The sequence below is a fragment of the Crocodylus siamensis genome, chromosome 1 (assembly GCF_052110815.1).
Source record: "Crocodylus siamensis isolate JL-2025a chromosome 1, ASM5211081v1, whole genome shotgun sequence".
Classification (NCBI taxonomy): Eukaryota; Metazoa; Chordata; order Crocodylia; family Crocodylidae; genus Crocodylus; species Crocodylus siamensis.
In genome coordinates, this window is record NC_143395.1 from 361,334,456 (window position 1) to 361,358,903 (window position 24,448).

A 24,448-nucleotide genomic window follows, 5' to 3' on the forward strand; every position below is an offset into this window, starting at 1 on the left:
ATAGTAATACAGCCTAATTTCCCTCATATAAATGTGTTCTAAAACTAATGTGGGCAACTAACCTTAGAGAACAATGTTTTACAGAGAGCTTATTAATGCCTGTGTAACTGTTTTGGCTAACATAATGTTTGTTGTGTTAATTAAGTGTTAACTAGAGAGATTTCTAAGATTAGATGTGCATGGTGCAGTAGTTATTACTGAGATACATTTTATATGCTGATTTTTATATTCTAGTTAGAATGGGAAGGGTTTTTTTCTGCCTACAACTGATAAATTGCTGTTAGTAACAGCAGAACAAACTTAGACATAGTATTGCTGATCCTCACATGGTTAAAAGTGCATCTGTTGAAGTATATTAATTTTGATAGCTTTATTGAGGAAACCGGAGTAAAGCTGAAAGTACGGCTGCAAAGCAAAGATCCCCAACTTGCATAGATACCTTCTCACATTTATTGCTAACTTGTAACCTGCATGTAAAATGGAAACTCTGTTTTTGTGGAAACACCACTTTTAACCTTTCCTTTTGCTGGCACGGCAGTTCTATTCTGTCTTCCACTCTCTTTGGCCTAACCTTTGCTTGTAATGCATTTGAGCATGTAGAAATTAAGGGGGTTTTGCTCTTAACTTTGGTAGTTCAAAAATGGGGCACAGATGAAGTTGCTGCTTGGCTGGATCTGCTCAGTTTGGGAGAGTACAAAGAAATCTTCATCAGCCATGACATCCGAGGCTCTGAGCTTTTACACCTGGAAAGGCGAGATCTTAAGGTATTTCCTTTGTGCTACTTTTCTGCTCTTGAGAATTTTCTTTGATAGAAACAAAATAAACCTTTCCTCTTTTCTTGCTCCTTTTATATGCTTGTAGCTTGGCTTATACTGGGCATATTTGCAATAAACTAATATGCACTTTCCTGTGGCCTGAACTTCCTATCTGCTGAACTGTATTTTTAGTCAAGTATATCAGTGCAGTTGAAGATTTTATTCTCTTGTGTGTCACACAGAATGATGGTCAGCAGGTTTAGTGACACCAGTGTGTTTATATTTGTTAACAACATCTCTGTTTTACTTGGGTTTATTAAATAAGATCTGTGTGTAAAGTGAAATATCCATAAGCAATTTATTCAACCAGTGATGATGATTTTAAATATATCTGGTGAGCACTAAAAGTTCATTTTGGCTATATGAGCACAGTATGTCAATAGCTATTTGGGGGTGAAGGGGGAGGGAGAGAGAAACAGTTGATAGACTACCATTTACATCCTTGTTTGTCAGGTAAATAGCCCCATCTTAACAACTTTTGTGGTCCCCTATTGTTCTGGTTATAACTGTGCCAAAAACCAAACAACAACCAGCTCCCCCCCACACTCCACAAAACAAGTTTTCTTTCTGTGATCATTTTCTACAAAATCTAAAAACAGTTCCCTGTTGAAGTTCGATGAAATGGGATCTAATTTTTGCAGAAAGAAAAGCTGGTTAGCTGAAAATAGTAAGTAAGCAGATGACAATTACTTTGCAGTTTGAAGTGGTGCTATTTGAGCTTGCCTGTCTTTTTCAGGAACACTTAAGTGCATCCATTTTATGTAATAGAGATACTATCCTTGGGGATTTGTTAAATTACTTTTTCCTGGAACACAAGTAATGCCCTCTTGATAATGTGTTTTGAGAAATCTGCATGCAACAAATTGCAGCTCTTATTGCATAAGATAGGAAATAAGATATTGTATAAATTGCAAACATTTACCTCTAAAGCCCAAACCATTGAGTCTGTTGAATCTGAACACTACTGCAGATCTAGGCAAGTTTCATGCAGATATACTATTGAAGTGTTGCAAAAATAGCTACTGTAGTTCAACATTCTTCCTTATAAGGTGGTGATGACATGATTTATATTCTTATTTTACCTACCCTGAGCCTCTTTGTATCCCATGCTTCCCAAAGGCCTCACAGACACCAATGCACAAGGGTCAATAGAGAACCATGCAGACAGTACACTCCAGAAGATATTTTGACTCTTCTGAATAGATATCAAATAATTCAAAGTTATATAGGAATCTGAATGTTCCTTAGGCCTGATTTTGTCAAAATGATATATATGAAAAATTGAACTCTCTAGAAAGAAGCATATCTCAACATATCACAACTGTGAAAGTGGACTGAGAATTACCCCATGCACAGGGAGTTCCTTTGGCTTTGTGCAAGGATCAGTTTGGTTGTGTAATCAAAAGTCTGATACTTAACCAAGCTAGATTTCTTCAGCAAAATGATCATAAACTTACTAACTCTGTTGCTTAGATAAATAATGAATGAGCTACATTTGGTACAACTCAAAAGTGTGATAGACTCAAATTGCTAAAAGAAAGCCACGGAGACTATCTTGTGACCAGTCTTTACCTACACATCTATCTAATAATTTTTAGAAACAAGGATGCAGATTTAAAATCACCAGATGCAGCTGATTGAGAGGTCACTGTCCATAAGACAAGAATGGAGGGTGAGAAGGTATCATGTTTTTTTGCCAGGATATCCGTTGTTTTCCAGTACAGGTGCTCATGATGAGCCAGGCAGTCTTTCTGGCCAAGCACAGCTTGTGCTGTTTGCATTATGTCGTCATATTTGAATAATTTTGTTCAGCGCTAAGTCTGTCTTGCAAACCAGTCTGATATAAGCTCTGAATTGAGAGAGATCATTGAGAGTGACTGTTGATCTATCTTGGATTACCCGCCAGTTATCTGCAGTTGCTCTGCTCTGTTTTGCAGACTATCTGCAATGGATATCCTGCTCACCTCGCCTTTGATGCAGGAAACAATTTGTGTTTGTTGCCCACCTTTCTCTTTTTTGGTCAAAAGGAAAAGTTATCAACAGTCCCAGCACGAGGAAAACCCTCTACAGCCGTGTCCAAACGAGCATGGCTATGTAGTACATGGTGCTGCAGACATGTCTGTGGTGCCACATACTGAACGTTCAGCTGTTCTCTGCATTGCAAGGGAGCAATGCAGGGTAGTGGTGGGGGTTGGACCTCTGGCTATCCAGGGATCAAAAAACCTGTGCATACAAAAAAAATGGAGCAGTGCATGAGGGGGCAGCACTCAAAACCAAAGCTGGGCTAGCTGGAGCCATGCTCTGGCTGCCAGCCAGGCTCTGTGCAGCAGAATCACTGCTGCTGCAGCCCCTGAAAGCACCCAGGACCCCAGGTAAGGCTGTTGGGGCCAGCCCAGCACTGGCCTCAGTTTCCCCTACTCCACCTGGGGTAACCTGCTGCATAAGACCTGCTTTCTTCTCTGTCTAGCACCACAATGAATCAGAGGTAACTCACTAGACTGAGGAATCTCTGACACCTGCAGTTTTTCTCTGCCCTAGTTAGGGTCTGGCTCCCACTTAATGGGCTCTGTGGGAGTTGTCTAAAATGGAGTACACCTCCAAATGGTGGCAAAGGTCTGTCAGCACTCTGCCTCTTTTGCCTCTTTATAATGCTCTTTCACTGATCCCATATGCCTGATCTTAGTTGAAGGAGGGAGTCTTAATCCTCCCCCTTCCACACCATCCCCAAAATCACTTGCTGCTTTTGAGGTGGGGTAGGCAGCAAAACATGGAGTGACAGTGTTACAGAAGTTGCAGCAAGTTGATTTATGCTGAACTTGAGTTCTGTCTCTGCTCTTCAAGAAAACTCCCTTAGAAAATCATGTTCCCATATGATTCTCCTATAATCTGGGAAGCCATAGGATGAGATAAGAAACTATGGCATCCCAGCTGATAGATACTTTGCCAAAATAGTCTGGTTGGCAGCTGCTGTGCTATGTATACATTTTTGGAGGAGGTATGAATAGGTGAAGGCAGGTTGAATTATTGCAATGCTGCTAATCTAAATCCCCCACTTTGCCCTTAGGAGGATAACAAGTACCATATGCTCGATGCATCACTAGTCATTAGTGATATAAAACAGTGTAAAGAATAGCTTCTGTTTAAACAAGCCATGTTGTTGCAGTGGTTCTGGCTTTGTAAGTGTTTATGGTAAATACATTTACAATACTTTTTTTGAAAGTTGCTACGAGAAGAGAAACGTTATAAGAACTTTTATTGGGTGGTTCTTACCTGTTTTTTAATGTCTGGAGTTCTTGCATCTGTCTTGCTATAACGATACGGTGAACGTATGGGTGAGGGGAAAGGGGCATAAGGAGAGAAGGGCTGAAAGGGCATACTGGTGTTGAACCATCCTTGAAAAAAATGTGCTGCTGTTTCCCTTCAAGTACTTGCAAGACTATCAACTTTGAAAAATCCATGGGGCAAGCCAAATTTTGGTCAGATGGAAGCTTTATTAAGTAGATATGAATTGGGGATAGATGATACAATACTTAAGGTAATTAACTTACACTTGTTTTAGAGCTCTGCATTTCTGCAAATTATTTCCAATATGTCTCTATCATAAATGCCTCCCTTAGGACAAAAGTTAGAGCAAAAGTATCCCTGCAAACATTTTTGCAGTAGTAAGTAGTTGGGAGTTCTAGACAGTTTTTAGCATGTATGGTTTCTTCCCAGCATAAAGATTTGGGTGAACTTCCACAGTGAAATTTCTAAGCTTCTTCACATTTATTTATAGGAGTGGATGTTTTTCCTTTGTTTTGTTTTGTTTTGTTTTGGGGGTTTTTCTTGAGTGCAGCAGAATTTAACTGAGGGACTGCCAGAGCTGTATTGCAATTGAGGATCTGCTGTTTTAATCTAAATTTAGTTCAAATTATAGTCACTTCAGAATAGAATGGAAATAAAATCTTGCTATCCACGACCAGGGGCAGCACTGGGGGGACTTTGGGGGGAGGGGGGCATCTATAGGCACTCCAAAATTTGTCTTAGCTTCCCCACAGCCACCCCTCCCAGCACTGTACCTCCTCTCCAGTCCACTGCTGCCTGCCCCACTCTGACTACACAGTTTTCTGTGTAGTCCATAGCCCCTTGCCCCCTACCAGGAAGAGACTAGCACCACCCCTGTCCACAACTAATAAAGCATGAATTTGATGACCCTTGGCCAAGGTTGGTGAAAGAGTTGATGTCTAAAAACAGTACCATATGATCCTTTCCTCCTCATCATCCCTGAAAAAATTATTTAGCAATGATCACCTATCAAAAATCATAAAAATTAGGAGCCTCTTCGCAGAAATAGGATGCATTTCTTTCTAACTTAACCAGAAATTGAACTTGCCTTTTCAAAGGTGAAGATAGTTTAATCTGTTAAATTTGTACTACCTTACATTTAATATAAAACAAGGAATTTGTATCCATTTTTATACGACACTTTTCTTGCCTGAGGTGGATGAATGGAAAACAAAATGATACAGTAATCTGTGTCAAGTACAAATGATCCACAATGAAGATTTCCCCAAGTCTTTTTGGTGGTTGCAAAAAATTATATGTACACTGTGCACAAAGTCTGTATATCATCCTATATCCTTACTATCATTTTTACAAGAATTAGTTCATGCTGCTGCTCTTTCCCTTTTAGCTGTCCTTTCCAGGGAAAATTGTCATCTTGAATGGAAAGCATTACATTTAGAAATGTTAATGCGTGGTATTTTATTCACATGATTGTAATCTATGCACTTAAGCCTATTATTTTTCAATAATTTGAATATTCACAGCTTACACTTTGTTTGGTGGCATTATCCTAATGATTCCAAATGGAATTTCCAGATGGGCGAGCTGGGACCCATGTTGCTTGGGTGAATTGCTTCAAATCCCACAGTCAGTGAAAGAGTCAGGAATCCCATTCTGACCTTTAGACCAGGAAGAATTCAACATGGATGAAATGCCTTACTGTTTCATTTGCTATCACAAGTATAAGCCCTGTACATACAAACAAAAACACATAATTCTTAAGTAATCTGGGTGGGTTGGAGGGTGGGGGGAGTTCTTTTCCTAAAGGTTCTTCCTATTGCTCCTTCTCTACAGGTGAATCACAGAAAATATCACCAACAGCATTTCAGCTGATGATAATTTTCTCACATGGTACAGATAGAGATTTGTATATTGTGTGTGTGTGTACACGTGTGTACTTTCCTATTTTCCTTGGGGGTGTGAATTTCATGTCTGTCAGAAACGTTCCTTTAGCTCTCTAATTGTCAAGTGTGTCCATATTAGGGTACTTGCCTTCCTATAATAAGACAATCAGTTACTCTATTGTTCTCTGAAGGGAAGTTGTCCGACATCCTGGTAAACGAATATCCACTTACCCTTGAGAGATTGGGGATATGTGTATTTGCTGATTTTAAATAGGTATTTGGGGGCCACAGATAAAATTGATGGAGAGAAGCTCTGATTCATCACATGCTTTGAAACCCATGGTGGTTTTGTTAGAGAGGAGGAGGAGATTGCGCAACTTGAAAATTGACAAACAAAACATCTGCATGTAGAAGGCAGGTGAATATAAAAGTAAGAGTTTGGGTGGAAAGGGGTAAAGTTGTATCTTCCAATAGCACTTATTGCAGGTAAGTAGCTTACCAGTGCAAAACAAAGAAACTCCAAATGTTGTGGGCTATAACATGCGCTTTTTGCAATGTTTGGTAACATTATATATATTTTGCTATATATACGGAATCACTTCCAGTTAATGCTAAACAACTTGCAATGTTAACTAGTGGTGCACTGATAAAGATTTTATGAACCAGCCCTACTGGCCAGTACCTATCTAATAGCCAATATGCAGCACAACAGCTTGTAAAGCAGCGTCCAGCCAGTAAGTTGGAGGTGGGGGTAGGGGAAGGGGCATGGGGGGGCAGATCGAGGCCCCCACGGTGAGGGAGGGAGGGAGTGGGGCAGGAGCAGGCAGGTGCTGCCCTGCCAGGGCAGGGCAGAAGATGGAGCCAGGGGTGGCTTGTTTGGGGGGCACGGGGAGGGAGGGCAGCTCTTGCCACTGTGCATACCCTGGGGGAGACACAGGGGGCATCTGCCCCCAGATTTGTGTGTGGGGCAAGGGTGGACTGCAGGCTCAGGGCCAGAGGCTGTGCTGGCATCTTCCTGGCAGGGGGGCTGGTGCTGTGCTCAAGGTGGGCAGGGCTGGCAGTGGCAATGTTGGGAGGGAGAGGGGCGTAGTCTGCCCCATAGCCACCCCTCCCAATGCTGCCACCACCTACCCTGAGTGCAGCCCCAGCCTAGCCCCCCTGTTGGGAAAAGGTTGCCACAGTCCCTGGCCCCAAGTCCACAGTGGGCAGCCTGCCTTTGCCCTGTGCACAAGTCCAGGGGGCACATGACCACTGTGCCTCCTGCAGGGTGCACACAGAGGTGGGAGCTACCCCCCCAACCAAGCCCTCTCAGATAAGCCGTCCATGGCTCTGTCCCATGCCCCACTCCAGATGGGAAGCACCTGCCTGTCCCTGCCTTCCTCATCATGGGGGCCTCGATCTGCACCCCTACGCATGCCTCTTCCTCTCCACAGACTTACCAGCCAGATGCTGCTTTCCAAACTGCTGGGCTGCATTCCTGGCTGTGTGCATGCTGCAGCCGTGCACGTGTATGTGGTATTTATCAGTGATGTTATCAGTTACACTGGCCAAAAAAAGCTGATTGCCGATGATGTCAATTTTTCTTTTATCGGTGCTGATCCGATATGGACCGATATATCTGTTCACCTCTAATGTTAACTACATTTCTAATTGTCTGCTGCGTGCCTGAAACCATTGTGTTTCTCTTTACTAAATAAACCTTCCTTTTTTTTCTATCTTTTTTTAATAGGACCTGGGGATAACGAAAGTGGGACATATGAAGCGAATTCTCCAGGGAATTAAAGAGCTTAGCAAGAACACACCTTTGTCTGATGTGTAATTATACTGGTGCTATCACTGGAAAGAGGAAGAATTGCTAGTTTAGCAAAGCCATTGAAAGCACTTTGCTGTCTTTGTAGTTTACTATATGGATGAGTAGGCACTGGTATACCATGCAAGTTAATATATCTGTATTCTTGTGTGGGGAAGAGCCTGATGTATGAATCTGAGAGGTTTTGTGCCAAAAAAGAGGTTATAAATTCCATGATAATGTTTGCTTAGTGTTTAAACTTGACTGGTTCAAATAAGCACATTTTGGTTAAGAGATCTGTGTATGGTGAAATGTGTTGCCTGGAAAGTGTATTTAAGAAACAATTGCTTTGCTTTAGGTGGCCCAGTGTGGCTCCTTTTACAGTACAGTAACATATCACTGTACAGCATAAGGTGGTCTCAATATATTTGAGGCACAGCTGCCCTAAAAGGTTCTGTACAGAGATGGATCATTTTTAGTTTTGCATGTGAACTGACATTGCCTCAGGTACCTAGCACTCACTGGCCAAGGAATATGGTTAAAGACAACTTGTATACCATGAATGCAAACTATAATGCATGGTATGCCTGCTTGAATTGTCCGTTTTTCTGTTGCATGGCACATCTGGTATTTTAAACACTTGAACAACTTTGATATCAGTTTTAATAAGATTTAATTTATTACTACTTGTACGTCATTTTTTTTTTTGGTTATAGCCACTTTTCTATTCATTCTTCAGTGCTGTGTTTTACTTAAGTATGTTCGGTGGCAAAGGACTTGTGGGTGTGAGCACTTAGCAACTCTGCCATATTCAGCAAATAATGTGCATTATATATGATTGAAACGTTGTATAGTTAGATCTTTAAATTTGCCATGTACATTAGGTATTTCAGGTCATTAATTTATGAGTGTTTTGGAAAACTGGTACCTCACAAAATTTATCAGTTGGCTTGTCACATGGAAAATCACAAAGATTTTTTCTCTTATGATTCATTTAACGGAGTTCGTTGGTTACCTTGAATATCCGTAGCATATTTGAACTGTTAAGAAGTAACAATGCTACTTAATTTATTGTGCAAAAATGTTAATGCGGTCCTTATTTAAGTGAGCAGCAAATTCATTTTACATATCCTGTGTATGAAAATGTCAAAAAAAAGTAACAGCTATGTCAATTTGTGGGGTAAACTTTTATTCATACTATTTTAATAATTTCTTTTAAAGGCTCATAAAATACCAAAACATTGTGCATAGCTCATCTGCATAGCTATATTCCACCTGTTTCTTGTTACTGCATTGGTAGGTCATACAAGCAGATTTAGTAAATGTGGTAATACTTCCCGAAGCACAGAATGAGCAAAAACATGTCAGTTAAGAAGGAATGTAGTAATATGACTTAAACAAGAAGTAGCTTCATAATTGACGACTTAATTTTTCACAAAGTATTTATAATAGAAAACAGAATGTAAGTATCCATGGAAGTTAGAATTACAGGAAAACTACTGAAGTATTTTTAGATAATGTGTTGATACAAATTTGTGTATGCCTATATACAGTTGTAAGTAAATTCGTATAAAAATATATCTCTTTGCTATTTGTGAGAATGCAAGATCTTGCCAGCAAAAGAGCCTTGGTTTTTATTAACTGAATATCCTCAGCAGCAGAAGCTTTGCTAGCCCTTGAAAATTAAAGAGCACATTCCTAGATATGTATTCATTTGTATTTACTATCTGATACTAGAGAAAATTTGCATTTGGTTTTAAAAAGTTTGTTTTTCACAGTGAAAGGGAACAGTGTCAAGTATTACTAGGTCCTACTTTTGACCAATCTGTATCATTTGTCTTAACATGAGGAAGATTTGTCCCTGGAAAGTAAAAATCTTGATGATTATTCTTTTTTGAAAAAAAGACCAGATGCCACTATGTTGCCAAGAAATTTGAAAAAAGGGGGGGCAAAAAGCCCAGATTATGCCGAAGTACATAGCTAAATGTTCTTCTGCTGTAGATAAAATCAGAGCCAATCCCATGATCATCTGGCACAGTAGATTACACTGGTAAACAAACAAAGGAATGAGTTTATGTTTCATTAAGTTTACAGCAACAACCAAAACAAATACTGCTTGCTAAGTCACATTATTTTTGAACTATTGTACTAAAAGGGCATGCAAACAATGGACAGTTTTTTAAAATGTACTTAACACTGACCTCTTTAAAGGATGTTCAGATAGTGTCTGTCATGTCTTCATGAACCGTCTTTCCTTGCTTTCCTACTTCACTGTAAACTACAGTGTTTGTATTGTGTGGTAGCATTCTAATTTGTGGGTATTCTGGGAGGTTGGGCAATTAGTCTTGTTCATTCAAGTTCATAATTCATAAAAAGGTTTAGTTTGCTTTCTTACAGAATGATTGCTCCCTTACATGCTCACTGCTTTATTACTCAATGCATAGAATTGGACATATGGAGCAAGGTTTCTTAAGACTAGGCAGTGATTGAAAGAGGCCTCCACAGAGTGCAGCTGGAAAGTGTGAGTTCCTCTTTTAAGCAGGAAAAAATGGCTAATGTTAATAATTAAACTTTTTTTGTCATGCCTCAGATTACCTCAATGCAGGACAGAATTTTCCATTTATTGTGTGTGTGTTATGGGGTGTTTGTTTTTTTTTTTTTCTTTTTTTTTTTTCTCAAATGATTGCCAAAGAATTTAACTTCAGTTATGTAAGGAGAGGATTTTTTTAATGGACAAAGGTATTTCAGAATTTATTTATATAGTGTTTGACAGAAGCCCAGGAAAGCAAAATTGTGCATGCACCTATGACTTAAAACTTCATTGAACATCAGTTCCATGTGTTGCTGAAGTAGACCTAAAATATAAGAAGGGATCCCTTTAGTGTGGGCATAAGCTTGTAACCTTGTTTAGGGAAATGGGTTTTCTACATAAAGTGTATTTTAAACACAGTGTTGCCAGCTCTGAGTTTATTGTCAGTCGGTGTGTCTACACATGCATTTATACCAGCTTAAATTTACTGCACATTAAGCAGGAATAGGCTGGCATCTACACATTCAGAGCAGCCTGCTATGTGCCCCTGTGGCCACTGGGAGGAGCTCCAGCCTCCTGCCACATGGCTGCCAACCCTTGGGACTAACTTCAGTCCAAGTTGAAGCCAGGAGAGGTGGCCAGCCAGGAGCCCTGGGGCTGGGCTCAGGCTGGCCCCGTAATGGCTGGGTAGACCCAGCAGGTTGGCCCCCTGGGTGCATTACTGTGCAGTAACTAATTGGTATGATGCATGATGCAGGTATGAAATTTACACTCAAGTCAGCATAAGTCTCCATATTTACTGCACAATACAGGCATGCATGTGTAGATGCATGTCCGTACTGCACAATCATTTTGGTTACTGCGCAGTAAATGCGCACGTGCAGATGCATGCAGTGCTTTGATATTTTTTTTTTGGTTGGGCGTTTTTGTCATTAGAACCTTAGCTCCTGTAATCAGATTACTTGAATGTATCAGCTTTAATTTTTTAACAACATGATTTCTGAGTCTTTATGACTATATTGAAAATTTTTTCCCAGAATATGAATCCTAATTTTTTTAAGGCAAATAAAGAATCCTAAAACATTTTTTAAATCCTATGATTTTATGCAAATAGATTTTTGGGAGCTGGACTTGTTATACGCAAACCCTTGGTGTATGTAATACTATAAATAAATAAAAATACTGGTAAGAAAAAAATGTCCATGGTTCAATACTTTTAAGTTTCAGAAAACTGGTGTGTACCACTGTAAATGTGTACAAGGCAAAACCGAGCAGTCAGCATTGTTTTTAAAAAGAGAAGTAGTTATGTGTGTATGTGTCAATATGAGTTCGCTGCCCTTTATGGAAAAGAAAAGGGAAAACTGCATATTTGAAAAAGATAATACAGTAGCAAGATTAGATGCATTTGTTTTGCTGTTGTATAGCATTTTTCTAGTTTTTTATATTCAACTATTGTAGCAGCCTCTGTTTCAGATGATACATGTGCTACCTTTTATAATAATACAATGCCTTCTTTTTTAAAAAGTCTAATCTTACCATAAAGACAAATTGTACTACTTTCTATGATATTTCAACATGGAACTCTTGTATAAAAAAGTGAAATTATAAACATTCTTCCTTTTATTTTTTATGCATTTTCCCCTTACTATTGTTTTCTGTAATTTTTCCCCTGTCATATTTCTATTATCCTTACAGGGGAATAGAAAAAGTATAAAACAGCTGACCAATCAACCCCAGACACCCTGCTATGAGGTTTGTGCGTCTTTCAGTATAGTAGTTCTTTCTCATATTATGTTCTGAGAATGGAGTGATATCAGAGTTTGTGAGCTACTAAAATCAGCATTGTCACCCTCTATTCCCCACAACTTCCTCTCCCAAATTCTTGTTAAAACGTTGCATCTTTTAATACAAGCAAGGGGAATTGTTTTTCCTATGTAATGCCCATATTCCGTGTTTAGGTATATTTGTGTATTTTAACTTTGTACTAATATGTAACCTGCCAGTGTTTGATTTTTTAACTGGACTGACTGATGCAAATTCACCTTATGAAAACTGCACAATGCCTAGATAACACACATTTTATTTCATAAGGTATCCTGGTAAAAATAGTGTTTTGTCATTGTGTCATGATCCTTCCCTGTGACAGGAAACTTATTTTACAGTTAATGGTAAATTAATATATAAACCAAAACATTAACAAAGTATTTAATGATAGTTTGACAATGCATTGTACATAGATAATGTCACATTGGATGTGCGTGACAAAAAAAGGGCAGAGAATCTATTTTGCTTGATTCTTATTGTTTATGATTGCACTATTAATGTTTTCCACTGTTTTAGTCATATCTATATATGTACCTCTAATTATTAAGCTTTTTCATCGTTGAACTTTGTTTAACGGTTCTGGTAACTGGTAATTAGTAATGTAATAAGCTTTCACATTTGTAAAAGCTTTAGTTATGTGAGACATGTTATTGAAGATAAATTGTTGGAGTTGGAGTAATATTTATCTTACAATGAGGAAATTATCTGATGGCTCATGGGTCAGTTCAGAGCCATATTGAATTATATGAAGCTTTTCTCTTTCCTCCAAATTAGATAAATATCTCACTACTCTATAAATATTGAGTGTTACATCTATACAACAGGGTCCTTCTTATGATGATGCTTTATTAATAGATTATAAACTATAAACTTTAGGATATGATTTTTATATCAAAATTTTTTCATGCTGCTTATTCTAGTTGCAAAGATTTCAATGTTTGTAGGAATTCTCAGTGACATTTGTTGGCTTGAGCAAAAAGTAGATGGATATTTTTTTATGTAATCGAGAAGTTTGGGGAGGGTGATGATAATATTAAGTACTATTTGATAACCTTCAGTAAAAAAGTCTTCACTGGTTATGTACATAGCTACTCAAATATACGATGATTGCCCCCATAATTAGATTTTATATATGGAAAATTTATAAATTTGTTATAATTTTCCAGGTATGGAACCTAATTATTGGAGATTTGCCTTGAATTTGTCCTCTTCCTCTTGCTACAGCAGGGAAAATAAATCAGGGGGAAGTCAGGTGGCCCCCTTGCCCTCTGCCCCCCAGCTTCCTTGCCGTGCAGCCCCTTCTCCCCCCTTACCGGCAGAACCTGTGCTCCATCAGCACATGGAAGTGAGGGGTAAATTTTAAAATAATGACCTTGAGATAAACATTTCTTGAGTAATTTAGTTCATTCAGAATTGATGCATTTTACCTTTTATTTAAACTGCTGCAAGTTCTAGTGCAGGTACTCCATAAACACACTTTTAAGCAGCACTTTTGTACCTCTTTTTATAGAATACAAACTGCACGATATTGGTCCAAAACCAAAAGGCTCATGATTTACCATATAGTCTGTTGAGCTGGTGTTTCAAGCTGTGATGACCCTATTGCTCAGCACTGCTGAGTATGTGTATACTCCAGATACCCACCCCACACAGGATCCATGTGTTAATTAGCCTCTCTGCCCCGCTCATGACTAGAATTGGGTCTATTTGTCATGAGTCCTGGAAGTCCCGAAACTTTATATGCAGATGAGGTGCAGGGCATCCTGGTCTGGCTCCACCTTGCAGACTGTGGGGCCACACTAATCATACAAGACAGCCTGAGAGAGGGGGTAACAGGGATTCTGGGTGAGCTGTTTGAGGCCCTGTTTGATGATGTTTGCCAGAACTTTGAGACTGGTGAAGAAACGGGAATAATTGGAAATGGAAAAGAAAGGCACAGCTCAGCTCTGGGAGTAAAGAGGAAGTTGAAGTGTATTCAGTGTAGTGGTTTACCATGACTTGTGAAAGTTAATGTTGAGGGGGACTGAGCATAGTGGATGCTACCATATATTTTATTCAGATGTGCTGCACTAACCTAGCCTTGTGGCAGGTTCCCATCAGTATGTATGCCCAGTATGGCCCATGTGTGTCACGGTCATGGTTAGTGTTGGCTGCATTCAGCTTCATAGTTGGTTTCCATTATTGAGCACATGCTGCTTTTGGCAGCCGATTAATGATATACAGCATATTTAATGAGGTTTTCTTGTGTGGAAATGTAAGATGAAGGGTCTTTTTCCCTCATGCTAACTGACTGAAAAACCTTTGCTTGTATTTAAGTAAATATAGTATATATGAGATACAGTGTGGGACTTGATCTTTTATACAAAAATGCCTTTTCTAGTTCTTTTCTACTACTCTGGCCTTAGGTTTAATAGCTGTCAATAGTTTGTTTGTATACTTGATTTTTTTCATTTCTGCCATACAGAAGCTGTTTGTTCCTTAGAAATTAAATTGCATTGGGAAGCTTCCCTTCTTTTCTCTACTGAGCCTAATTCTGCAATCCATTGAAGTTAGTGGCCAAGCTGATTTCAGGGCCGTATGCATTTGAATTCTGGAATTAAAGACTAGCTATAGGCACTTAATTCCAAATTCATGAATATACCAAAGAGCAAAACGGCCAAAAAAAAGTAGAAGTAAAATCTTCTGAAGTGTAAAATGTTCGTATTTCCAGCATTTACAATCAAGTTTCATTAGGTCTTAAACTTACGATGTAAGAAATAAAAAGATTTTACAGTACAAAGATTTTATCCCTTGACAGGCCAGAAAAATAAAACATCATCACCTTCACATTTGGACATCTAATGCCCTTTGCTAAATTGTAAAAATTATGACAGTTGTTTACCTCAGTGAATGTACAAGTCTGTTTGGATGCACTTTAACATTTCTGTCAAGTGGGGTTTAAATGCATACAGCCAGATTTTCAGGACACTGCACTTGGGAACCTTAATCTAAAAATAACTCACTGTCCAAAGTGACATATATAAAACTAATAATCAATAATAAATCAAAATCTCTGTAAAAGTATGCACTAGAATAATGCAAATTAAAATGACTGGATCTAATACTGCATCTTTAATTTATGTGAGAACCTTTATAGAAGTATTTTCAAGAATATCTGTGTTCTTATAGGTATAACTTGCATAAGTACGGGCTGTAGAATTTGGTCTACTCTTATAGCATAGTGGCTGTCAAATCCTGCCCCAGTTATATTTATGCTACCTCAGCTGAGGTCTGTGTTTGGTCTGCTTTTCTTTTGGCATATTTGTTCTGCCACCAGTAAACATGATGTTAGAAAGAAATGGGCATCTGATAAATCTTACTGACTGTGCACAATGCATTTTTTTAATATTTAAAGGAGAAATCATTCCAAACATTGCAAATGTAGACTAGTTTATGAAACTTGCAAGAAACGGGCTAAAAGCAAAAGTGAAACAGATGACTGCCTTTTCATTGTTGAAACTGAGAGAAAAGTAAAAAATTGTGACTATGAATAACTAAAAGTAAATCAGAATTTAGAATCCTAGTTTTAATAATTTAAGGGGATTGTTAAATAGGTTGAGAAATGTTTTACTGGAATTACTGTGTGTTGAGTAAATAGGGAATTGTTTGGTATAATTATTAATCAAAATGAAATAATTATTAATTATTTCTTTAACATTGATTCAAAAGAGAAAATCAGCTTTATCATTTTTTTCTCGGCATCAGTAGAAGTAGAGTTTGTTTAGACTTAATATTATTTTTGGTTACAGTGTGAATGATGAGGTTAGTGTGAAAGCTCTTAGAAGCCATTTAGTTGTACTATGGTAAGAAGGCACAAGGGAAGAGAATGTGTATGTTGAGAGGGGGATGTCGTAGTGCTCAGCAGTGAATTATGCTTTCTTTTGGAAATCTTGAAAAAATTGATCTTAAACATGTGCAAGGGAGTTCTCAGACATGCCCTTGATCATGCAAAAGGTGCTTATTTTTGTTTCTGTTAGGCGTTCACAACATTGCATCTGTATACATTTTGAATGTGCAGTAAGATTTTGCCACCTTACTTGCTTAAGTCTCTTAAAGGTATGTACTGGCACCTATTATTTTAGAATCCGAGTGCTTCCTGACTGGCTGCAGACTAACAGTAAGCTGAAAAGAGACACTTTGGAAAATCTACTCATATATATGACAAAATCCCTCCCCCCATTCCCAAACACGGAACTCTGAATTATAAGCTTCCGAACCTGCTGTGCAAAAATTACATAGTTAATAGCGAGAGGCAAGGATTTCTTAGAGTGGTATCTTTTATTGGACCACCTATGTAGTTAGGATGGAATGAGAGAAGCTTTTGAATGCAAGATATTTGTCATCAGGTCTGATCAGACCACTGAGGCATATGCTGTTCTTGTTTCATTATCAGAGCTGAAGAAGAATGTCTTGCATTTGAAAGTTTTTCTAACTTCATCCCAACTATATAGTTGGTCCAGTAAAACATATCACCCTAAGAAATCCTTGCCCCTTGCATAATTTCTGGACCATCCCAGTTACAATATCACTCTTCCACTACCTTAGGTAATAGCCACATTCTCATATGTTCTTTGAAGGATGGTACACATAACCTTTCTAAAGCAGGCAAACCATATATCAAGTTCTCTAGTTTGTTAACTTCGCGTGGTGGGTATTTTTTTCCTGTTGTGCAGCAGGAATAATGTTTAAACCAGAGAAATTTTCTTACAATAAATGGGATTCTCAGTTATGAAATAACTTGGCTTGACATGAGTCTGAGCAAGTCATTGAGCAATTTCTGAGAGGTGGTAAGGCCTGAACTCATAATTGAGCCCTTTGTCACCTTAAAAATCAATTTAATGCCTTGTTTCCTCCAGTACCAGAAACCTCAGACCTTCACCCATAACGGCAGAAAATACCAGTTAAATCCTACAAATAAAAGTCCTTATTATAACTTGCTGTTCAATCAAACTTCCTACAGGAGCTAAATTAATGTTGACTGTGTAAGTGTTAGGACTAGGCTCTAAAACAACAAATTGACATTTAGTTAATTACTTCCTATGGACAATTATTAAAATCCCTGCTCATAAAAATATAACTCTGAAACCAAAGTTAGGAGATGTATATCTCACTACCATTCTTAGTGAATAGGACTTTTTCAGATGAACTCTTTTAACCAAAATGTGATTTAAAAAAAATTACTAAAAAGTATGATATCCATTTTGATTACTTTTATATATTTTTTCAGAATTATTCAAAATAAATCAGTTTTTTAAAGTAAGTTTTCTTCTAAAGATGTTGGTTAAATTTGAAGCTTTCCTGGACTCTGTCATTTGCTATTCTTTGTGTTGATAAAGTTGTGTGTGGTTTTGTTTTTTTTTGGGGGGGGGCATTGCTGAACTAGTGGAGAAAAAAATGTAGTGATATTTTCAATGTGAAATGCTCCATTTTTTTAAAACAGTGATTCAGTCTTTTTTGTTATGGAATTTCTATTCTGTGAAAAATTTCAAAATTTTGCATTTTCCCAGATCTGGCAAGACAGCCTTTTAAAATCACTAGATTTTTTTTTCATCCCAAATTAGGGCAAAATTTCAATATTACAAATTTGTTCATAAACAAATTTTAGATATTTGTAAAATTTTGCATGGAGCAGTAATTACATTGGTATCTGGGCACAGCCTTGACCTGCTTTATTGGTATACAATAATGTAGTTAAGAGATAAACAAAAATGCTGACACTGGGCCTGAGGATTTCTCAAGTCCACATCATTCACCTGTCTTTTAAAAATATACTATAGGAGAAGATACCTGTTTTGTTTTGTTTTTTATGTGGGCCTTTAAGGGCACATTCAGATGAGGACACATGTGCTCTTCATGCCATTGCAGACCTGTCTTCTGTGCTACAAACTGCATGTGGCGTATTTGCAGGTGTTTGCACTGCTAATTTGCAGCATGGTGGTAGCAGGTCTTTTTTTGACGCCAGGATCTCCGGGTGTCAAACCTGTGCCAGAAAAAAACGGGGCAGTGCACATGGCAGCGTGCACAGCCCAGAACCGGAACCTGGTTTCTCAGGGCCCCAGGTAAGGCAGCCCAGGTGCTGGCTCCAGCCTTCTCTACCCCACTTGGAGCATTTTTCGCTGAGCTAACCCCACATGAAGGGGCATGCGCTGGGGCAAAAGCAGCAGCACGAATTTTGTGCCACTGCTTTTTTCCCTGAACCAATGGCATGCCCCTGCTCTTGGGGACGTGGCCTAAAAGTTTACTGCAATTACTAGTTCTAGTAGCGAGTACTTTTAAGGTGAGAAAAATAGTTGTAAAAAGACAAATACAAGGTGCTGAAAATGCTTACATTTCTTGCTCTTATTCCTAGCTAGATGCGGAGTGGTTAACAAAGAATTAATTGGCAGATGTAAACTAGGAAAAAATAATTAAAATTATAGTAGTCCTGTTACAACCTGTAGCACTTCTATGTCTAGACTCATAGCTATGACTCAGGGATTACGGTAATAAAATAAGGAGTAATTCATGTTTTTTGAGGGTTTAAACATCACTATCAGATTTTGAGTATATTGTAGTACTATTGCTATGCCTGTTTACCATGATAATTACCACTATTCATTAACTGTTCACTGATGGTTGGTTTATTTGTTAACATAGGACACTGACAGACATTAATTTAAAGGTGTGATGGTTCTGATTCCCATTTCCAAATTCACGTCACCTGCCATGCTATATACATGCATGGCAGGACACGTGATTTTGGGATCGGGGATCAGATCCCAATTGTGCCCTACTTGCAAGCACAAGGGGAGCCTGGGATTGTGATCCTGGGTTCCCCCTGCCCTGGCAAGTTGAAAGCTGGGTTCTTGACAACTGGCTCCAGGACTGCACCCATTTCCGGCTCCAATATGATCCTAATGCAAGCGACAATCAGCTGATTGTTGGCCAGCAGAACTTGCACTGGGGCCAGTTTGAACCCCAAACCAGTTCCAGATCTGGGCAACAATCAACTTATTGTTGACCAGTGTGAACCACACAGGAGCTAGTTAGAGACCCAAGTGCAGTCCTAACCTTGCCACAAGTTCAATTTAGAGCACGATATAAACCAGCCACAAAAATATTAAATGTTTTTATATAATATTTTTGTGGCTGGTTCCCATTTTTGTGGCACCATTAGTTGCCTGAATATGTGGCCAGGTTACTGTTTAAGACTCAACAGACTAATCACATCGTAACTGTAACGTCTGCCAAGAGCCATAGAAATAGTGTCATAATAGGAAAGCTCTTCTAAATTTCTAACACTGTAATTTCATTATTGTTGCAATTGTGCTCTAGATTGACCTTTCAACATTGCGTGATGGTGAGAGGCCCACAATTCAGAGCCGAGTGGATTCTCTTGTTTCCCCTGCTGCAAATTATTTCAGTTATACAAGAAAGCAGCGCCAGTAGGGACTTCTCCTGTAATCTCATTTATATTGACACTCCAGCTGAACGTGCGTCCTATTGTCTTCAGCCTTTAAGAGTGCAGTTAATCTTAAAATTATTTAACTATTACCATTTGACTATTTGAGTAAGAACTTCTAGTACATGGGCGAGGGCTGTACTATAAGCCCCCTAGACCATAAAAACCGATAAAATAGTTTATCCGATAATGACATCATTCACATGCTTCTGGTTGAATTACAGATTTAAAACGTACCTGAAATATGCAACTCCCTTTCACCTCAAAAATATATGAAGTGGAAAGTAGAACTGCAACAGGTTTTGTGTGTGAGGCAAGAATTCTTGTGCTTGATCATTTTTTTTTTATTGGACCACCTGTATGGTGGTCCAATAAATATGCTATTTTTCCCATGAATATGTGCTTGAAATGCATACATGTACATGCTAAACCAAGCCTTTCCTGTATTCTGATTGGTGAAACAGATCAAACTGCTGCAGGCACCATTATGTAGGAAATTTTAGTATCTTTGCAAATGTACAAGGTAAAGCCCTGTACCTGCAATGCTTTATGCATGTGGTTAGCATTAAACAAATGAGTAGTCCCCATTGAGATGATTTAAGTTTACATGTGCTTAGCTAATGTAATTATTCCTCATATAAAATGGATATTGAATTGGTGATCAGTAGACTTTCCAGACTTCATTTACATATACATAAATGTTTACGTCAGCCAATATTTGTGTATGGGTATAGATAGGCTGGTATAGATGAATGTTTGTACATATGTGTGTGTGCTTGTGCGTGTGTGCGTGTGCACCTCCTATGTGCTTGTGAGTATGATTACGCTAGTGCAGAGCAGGAAAATTTAAATACATTTGATGCTAATAACTTTGTCTTTCCTAATAATATTTTTATATCAGATGGACTGCAGGGTGTTTTACAGATGCTTATGATTTAGAATATTTATAACAGAGATTAAAGTGGCAGGATGTTGATGATTGTTGCCATTAAAAGAATGCTTAAAGATTCCAGGTCAAATCCTGGCTCCACTGAAATCATTGTAGCCAAGATTGAACCTTTTATTAGTCTATTGTTTACTGTGATTTTTCCTATTGCGATTATTTTTTTGAAAGTGAAATGTATTTATATTTTCCCCAATGTGAAGTTTTTAGTAGTTCTTTTATTTTTTTCTGTAGAGCTTCCAAAAAGTACTGCTGGTAGTAGTAATATGTAGACCAAACACATTTTTCATTATTTGTTCCTTCATTATGTCAAAGAAAATCAATAATGAATTCCAAAATGTTTTTTCTAAATTATTTGTAAAGATTTATGTAGGATCTTTTTAAAAAACATCACATTTCTTATTCCTGCTCCCCTCTGCCCCACCCCAACATACAGCATGTACCATGGTCAGCAGCAATGAGAAATTATTCCTGTGTTACTGGGGAGTTGCCCCATTTTTCTCAACCCACAGATTTCTTATCATTCATCAGATGCGGCTTTTAGTATATTCAGAATTAGACACTTTTAAAATACTTTTATTTTGTCCAATATGTGCTCATTAAAATTTATTATAGACACACAAATATGTATCAACAGCTTATTGTACAGTGGCACTTTTCACTTTTGCTACATATAAATAAATAAATATATATAATAATATATATATATAATTCCTATAATATATATATATAAAGTATGTGATGTGGTAGGGCCACATTCAGCAACCAGCTGAAGTTAATAAAACAACTTATGTAAAGGAGGAAGGATCAGGCCCTTAATCTCACTCTAGGAGAAGCACAATATGTAGTGCTTCCTGAATCCCTCCAAAGAGTGTATTTGTTTTTGATACCTTAGATTTATTCCTCTTCAGTTTTGCCATGCAAAGATGTTATGTTGTGAAAATTCAAATCGGCACCAAATAGACCATTATTAGTACTTTTAATATTGTATCTAAGGGTAAGTCTAGTACTTGCAGATAATAACCATTGTGCACTTTGGGATATGCATGTCTAGAGCAGATCAATATTCATCCATCATAGTGAAGGCCATCTTGGACTACTGTAGGGCTTGTAAAATTACGCAGCATTACCAATGTTGGCAAAAGCTGAGGAGCTGGTAGTTAACTATTTTTCCTTTGATGCAAGTCTGCTCTAAAGACAGCTGTCCAGAATATCGGCTCTTTACTGGTCTTTCTTTTAGGTTCACGCTGCTTAGGTTTCCTCTCCCTCTTCTCCTAATAAAGTGAACTCAGAAGAAAGGTATATGTGCAGCCCTAATTGAGTTCATTGAGAGTTTTGTTAGATAATTGGCTGCAAGATCAGACCTCCAAAGACTAAACATAACAGGCTCTGATTGTGCAATGCATGCTAACCTCTGAGCTATTGTAGAATCCTGCTGAGGCTTTGCTTGGACATTTTGGTCCCACTCACTGGATCTGATTGCAGGATCTAGAACAAAGATCTTGGCTTATCTCTGCTCAGGTCAACAGAAAAATCTTCCATGCCTTCAGTGGGAGCAAATTTATATCCAAATGAGATGACAGCTTTCCTTCTACAAGTCAATATCATTAATGAGTTGAAGCAAGTCAGGAATTGAAGGCAGGAGTTGCAATGTTGTCCTAAAGGCTGTGTCGAATCAAATCTCCAAATAGAAATAGAGTAAATGAGGGGAAAAGGATAACCCAGTGGATAAGATACTATACTGAGTCTAGTCCTGGCTTTCTGCCACTGACTTGACATGTGACCTTGGGCAAGTCACTTAACCCCTTTGTGCCTCACTTTTCCCATTTGTACAATGGGAATAAGAATGTTTACCCATCTTTGTAAAGCACTTCAACACCTATAGACAAACAATGCTATATATGTGACCATTTTATTGACACTATTATACTCAGTATAATTAAGTTACTTTTGTCCATAACACTGCAAGAATTGCTTTTCTTATTTTCAGTTCTGGTGATCCTGTTAATATTTAAGGACCTACTACATTTCAAGAAATTAGTTTTGAAGCTTAGTCATACTAATGTACTTATAAATAAGACACAAAGTGGGCTCTGTCTGCTGCAGAAAAGAGTAAAACTTTAAACTGCCTGACAAACTTGCCAATAAAATATATCTAACAGAGCAGGGGATGTAACTTTTGGCTTTATTTACTTTTAATAATGGTAAGGAACAGTGAATTTTGTTTGTTTACATACTGTTTACAATGGCACAGTTTTATTTTTAATATATAAAACAATTGAGGTATTTATTGCATATACTATTTTAAAGATGTTTTATGTGTTTTCACCTTTGGAATATATTGTTACATTTCCTTGTACAGATAATTTGGGTGGCTTTGTTAATATAGTTAGTAATTTTTATGACTACTAAGTGACCAGTTTTCTGTGCCTTTTTATTGTTGGATGCATGATTACATATTTATTATTGTATGGAAGTCACTGAGATGTGTATTTTTGTATTCTGCTGGAAGCAATGGTTGATTTTATTGTACATTTATAAGACATGCCTCCTGTAATGAGTGCTTACTTGAGATCTTCCTTCTCAAATAAACAGAATGCATTCAGTGTTCTTGAGTTCTTCCTGTACCCAGATATTGATTGAGGTCCTGGAATATGAACAAAGTCATTATTTCCTGAGCATTAAATGATGGTTGCTCATCCGTGGGGTTTAGACGCTAGGGCTTCAGCAGTGCCATCTGTTTTAAAGCAAAATTTCCCATTTCAATGAATAGAACATTAAGTTGTTGGCACAATATGGAACTTGGTAGTTTAAAAGAAAACTCTGCAAATTCAAATTGAATACAGTGTGGATGTCTGGTTATCATGTAGCACCTCTGTTCGGTGTGCCACACAGCCCTAAATTTACTTTTAAATTACAGGCTTTAAATGTGACTTTTAAATATGTTGTATGCCTACGTGCAAGCCAGCATGAAACTTCTAAGTAGGTCAGTGTGTGTGTGTAGGTGTTTACCTTGCAGGGATCTTGTGCTAGATTTTGCCAACATGCAGCAAATAAAATGTAAAAATAGATTTATACCTGCATCCTTAATTAAGTCTTTAAATCAGAATATACAGTAGTGCCCATTTTTCCAAGTAACAAGAATACAAATATGTTTTTAGCAACGTATTCCGAATGTTTGAAAAGTGACTTCTGAAAAAAGTCATCCAAACTAAATTTGCCAAGATTTCGAAAAGATCAGCAAGCAACAGCTCTCCTCCATTCTCTGGTTTAGTGGGGTACTAGCTTAGTATTTACAGGAACTGTGCTGTGTAGGTAGCTGTATTAATCAGGGTGACTGTAACGGGTAAGTTAAGAGTATATTTAATTTATTTTTTCTCAGGGCAATTAAGAAATGATGCTGTAATGTAGTCAGCATCAGATCCAGCACATAGTGGCCTCTTCCTGAGATGTGAACAACTGCAAGGCACTTTAGGCCAGATCTGACTCCACTTAAGTTGACTTAGGCTCTCCAGTGTAATCTTATCACCCTGAAAAGAGTGAATTTGAGTTCCTGAAAAATTGTTAGCACAAAAGATGGGTGAGTCTTTTGTTTTTCCATTGCTCTTTTTTGTTCAATTAGTTCTCAGGCTCAGATGAAAACATGTTATAAAAAATAGATGAATCCATGGATTTTCAAACTAACCACTTAGGCACCCAGATAGGATCTGAAAAATTGTCTCCACCTTCAGAGCCTCTGCTCTGTCGCTTCAGTGGTGTAAAACCAAAGAAAATACCCCTTTGATAAACGAGCTATATAAAGCTCAAGAGTAGACAGCCAGTAAATAATGGGAGCTTCAGGTGCTCAGTTTCTGGGGATCAGAACCTATACTTTTCATTTGCTTGCATATACATTATGT

The 24,448-nt window shown here is 38.0% G+C and overlaps 1 protein-coding gene and 1 long non-coding RNA gene across 3 annotated transcripts in view; one reads left to right on the top strand and one right to left on the bottom strand.

Annotated features, from left to right (window-relative positions):
* Positions 1-14,462, top strand: part of DGKH (diacylglycerol kinase eta) — a 266,880-nt gene extending 252,418 nt beyond the window's left edge. For both annotated transcript variants that reach the window (XM_090025097.1, XM_090025089.1), the window contains 2 exons: positions 634-764; positions 7,713-14,462. In XM_090025097.1, the coding sequence (XP_089881223.1) occupies positions 634-764; positions 7,713-7,802 (221 nt within the window). In that variant the 3' untranslated portion in view covers positions 7,803-14,462. The remainder of the gene's footprint in view (positions 1-633; positions 765-7,712) is intronic.
* LOC149874956 (uncharacterized) overlaps positions 1-24,448 on the bottom strand; it is a 153,714-nt gene that overhangs the window by 112,340 nt on the left and 16,926 nt on the right. The window lies entirely within an intron of this gene.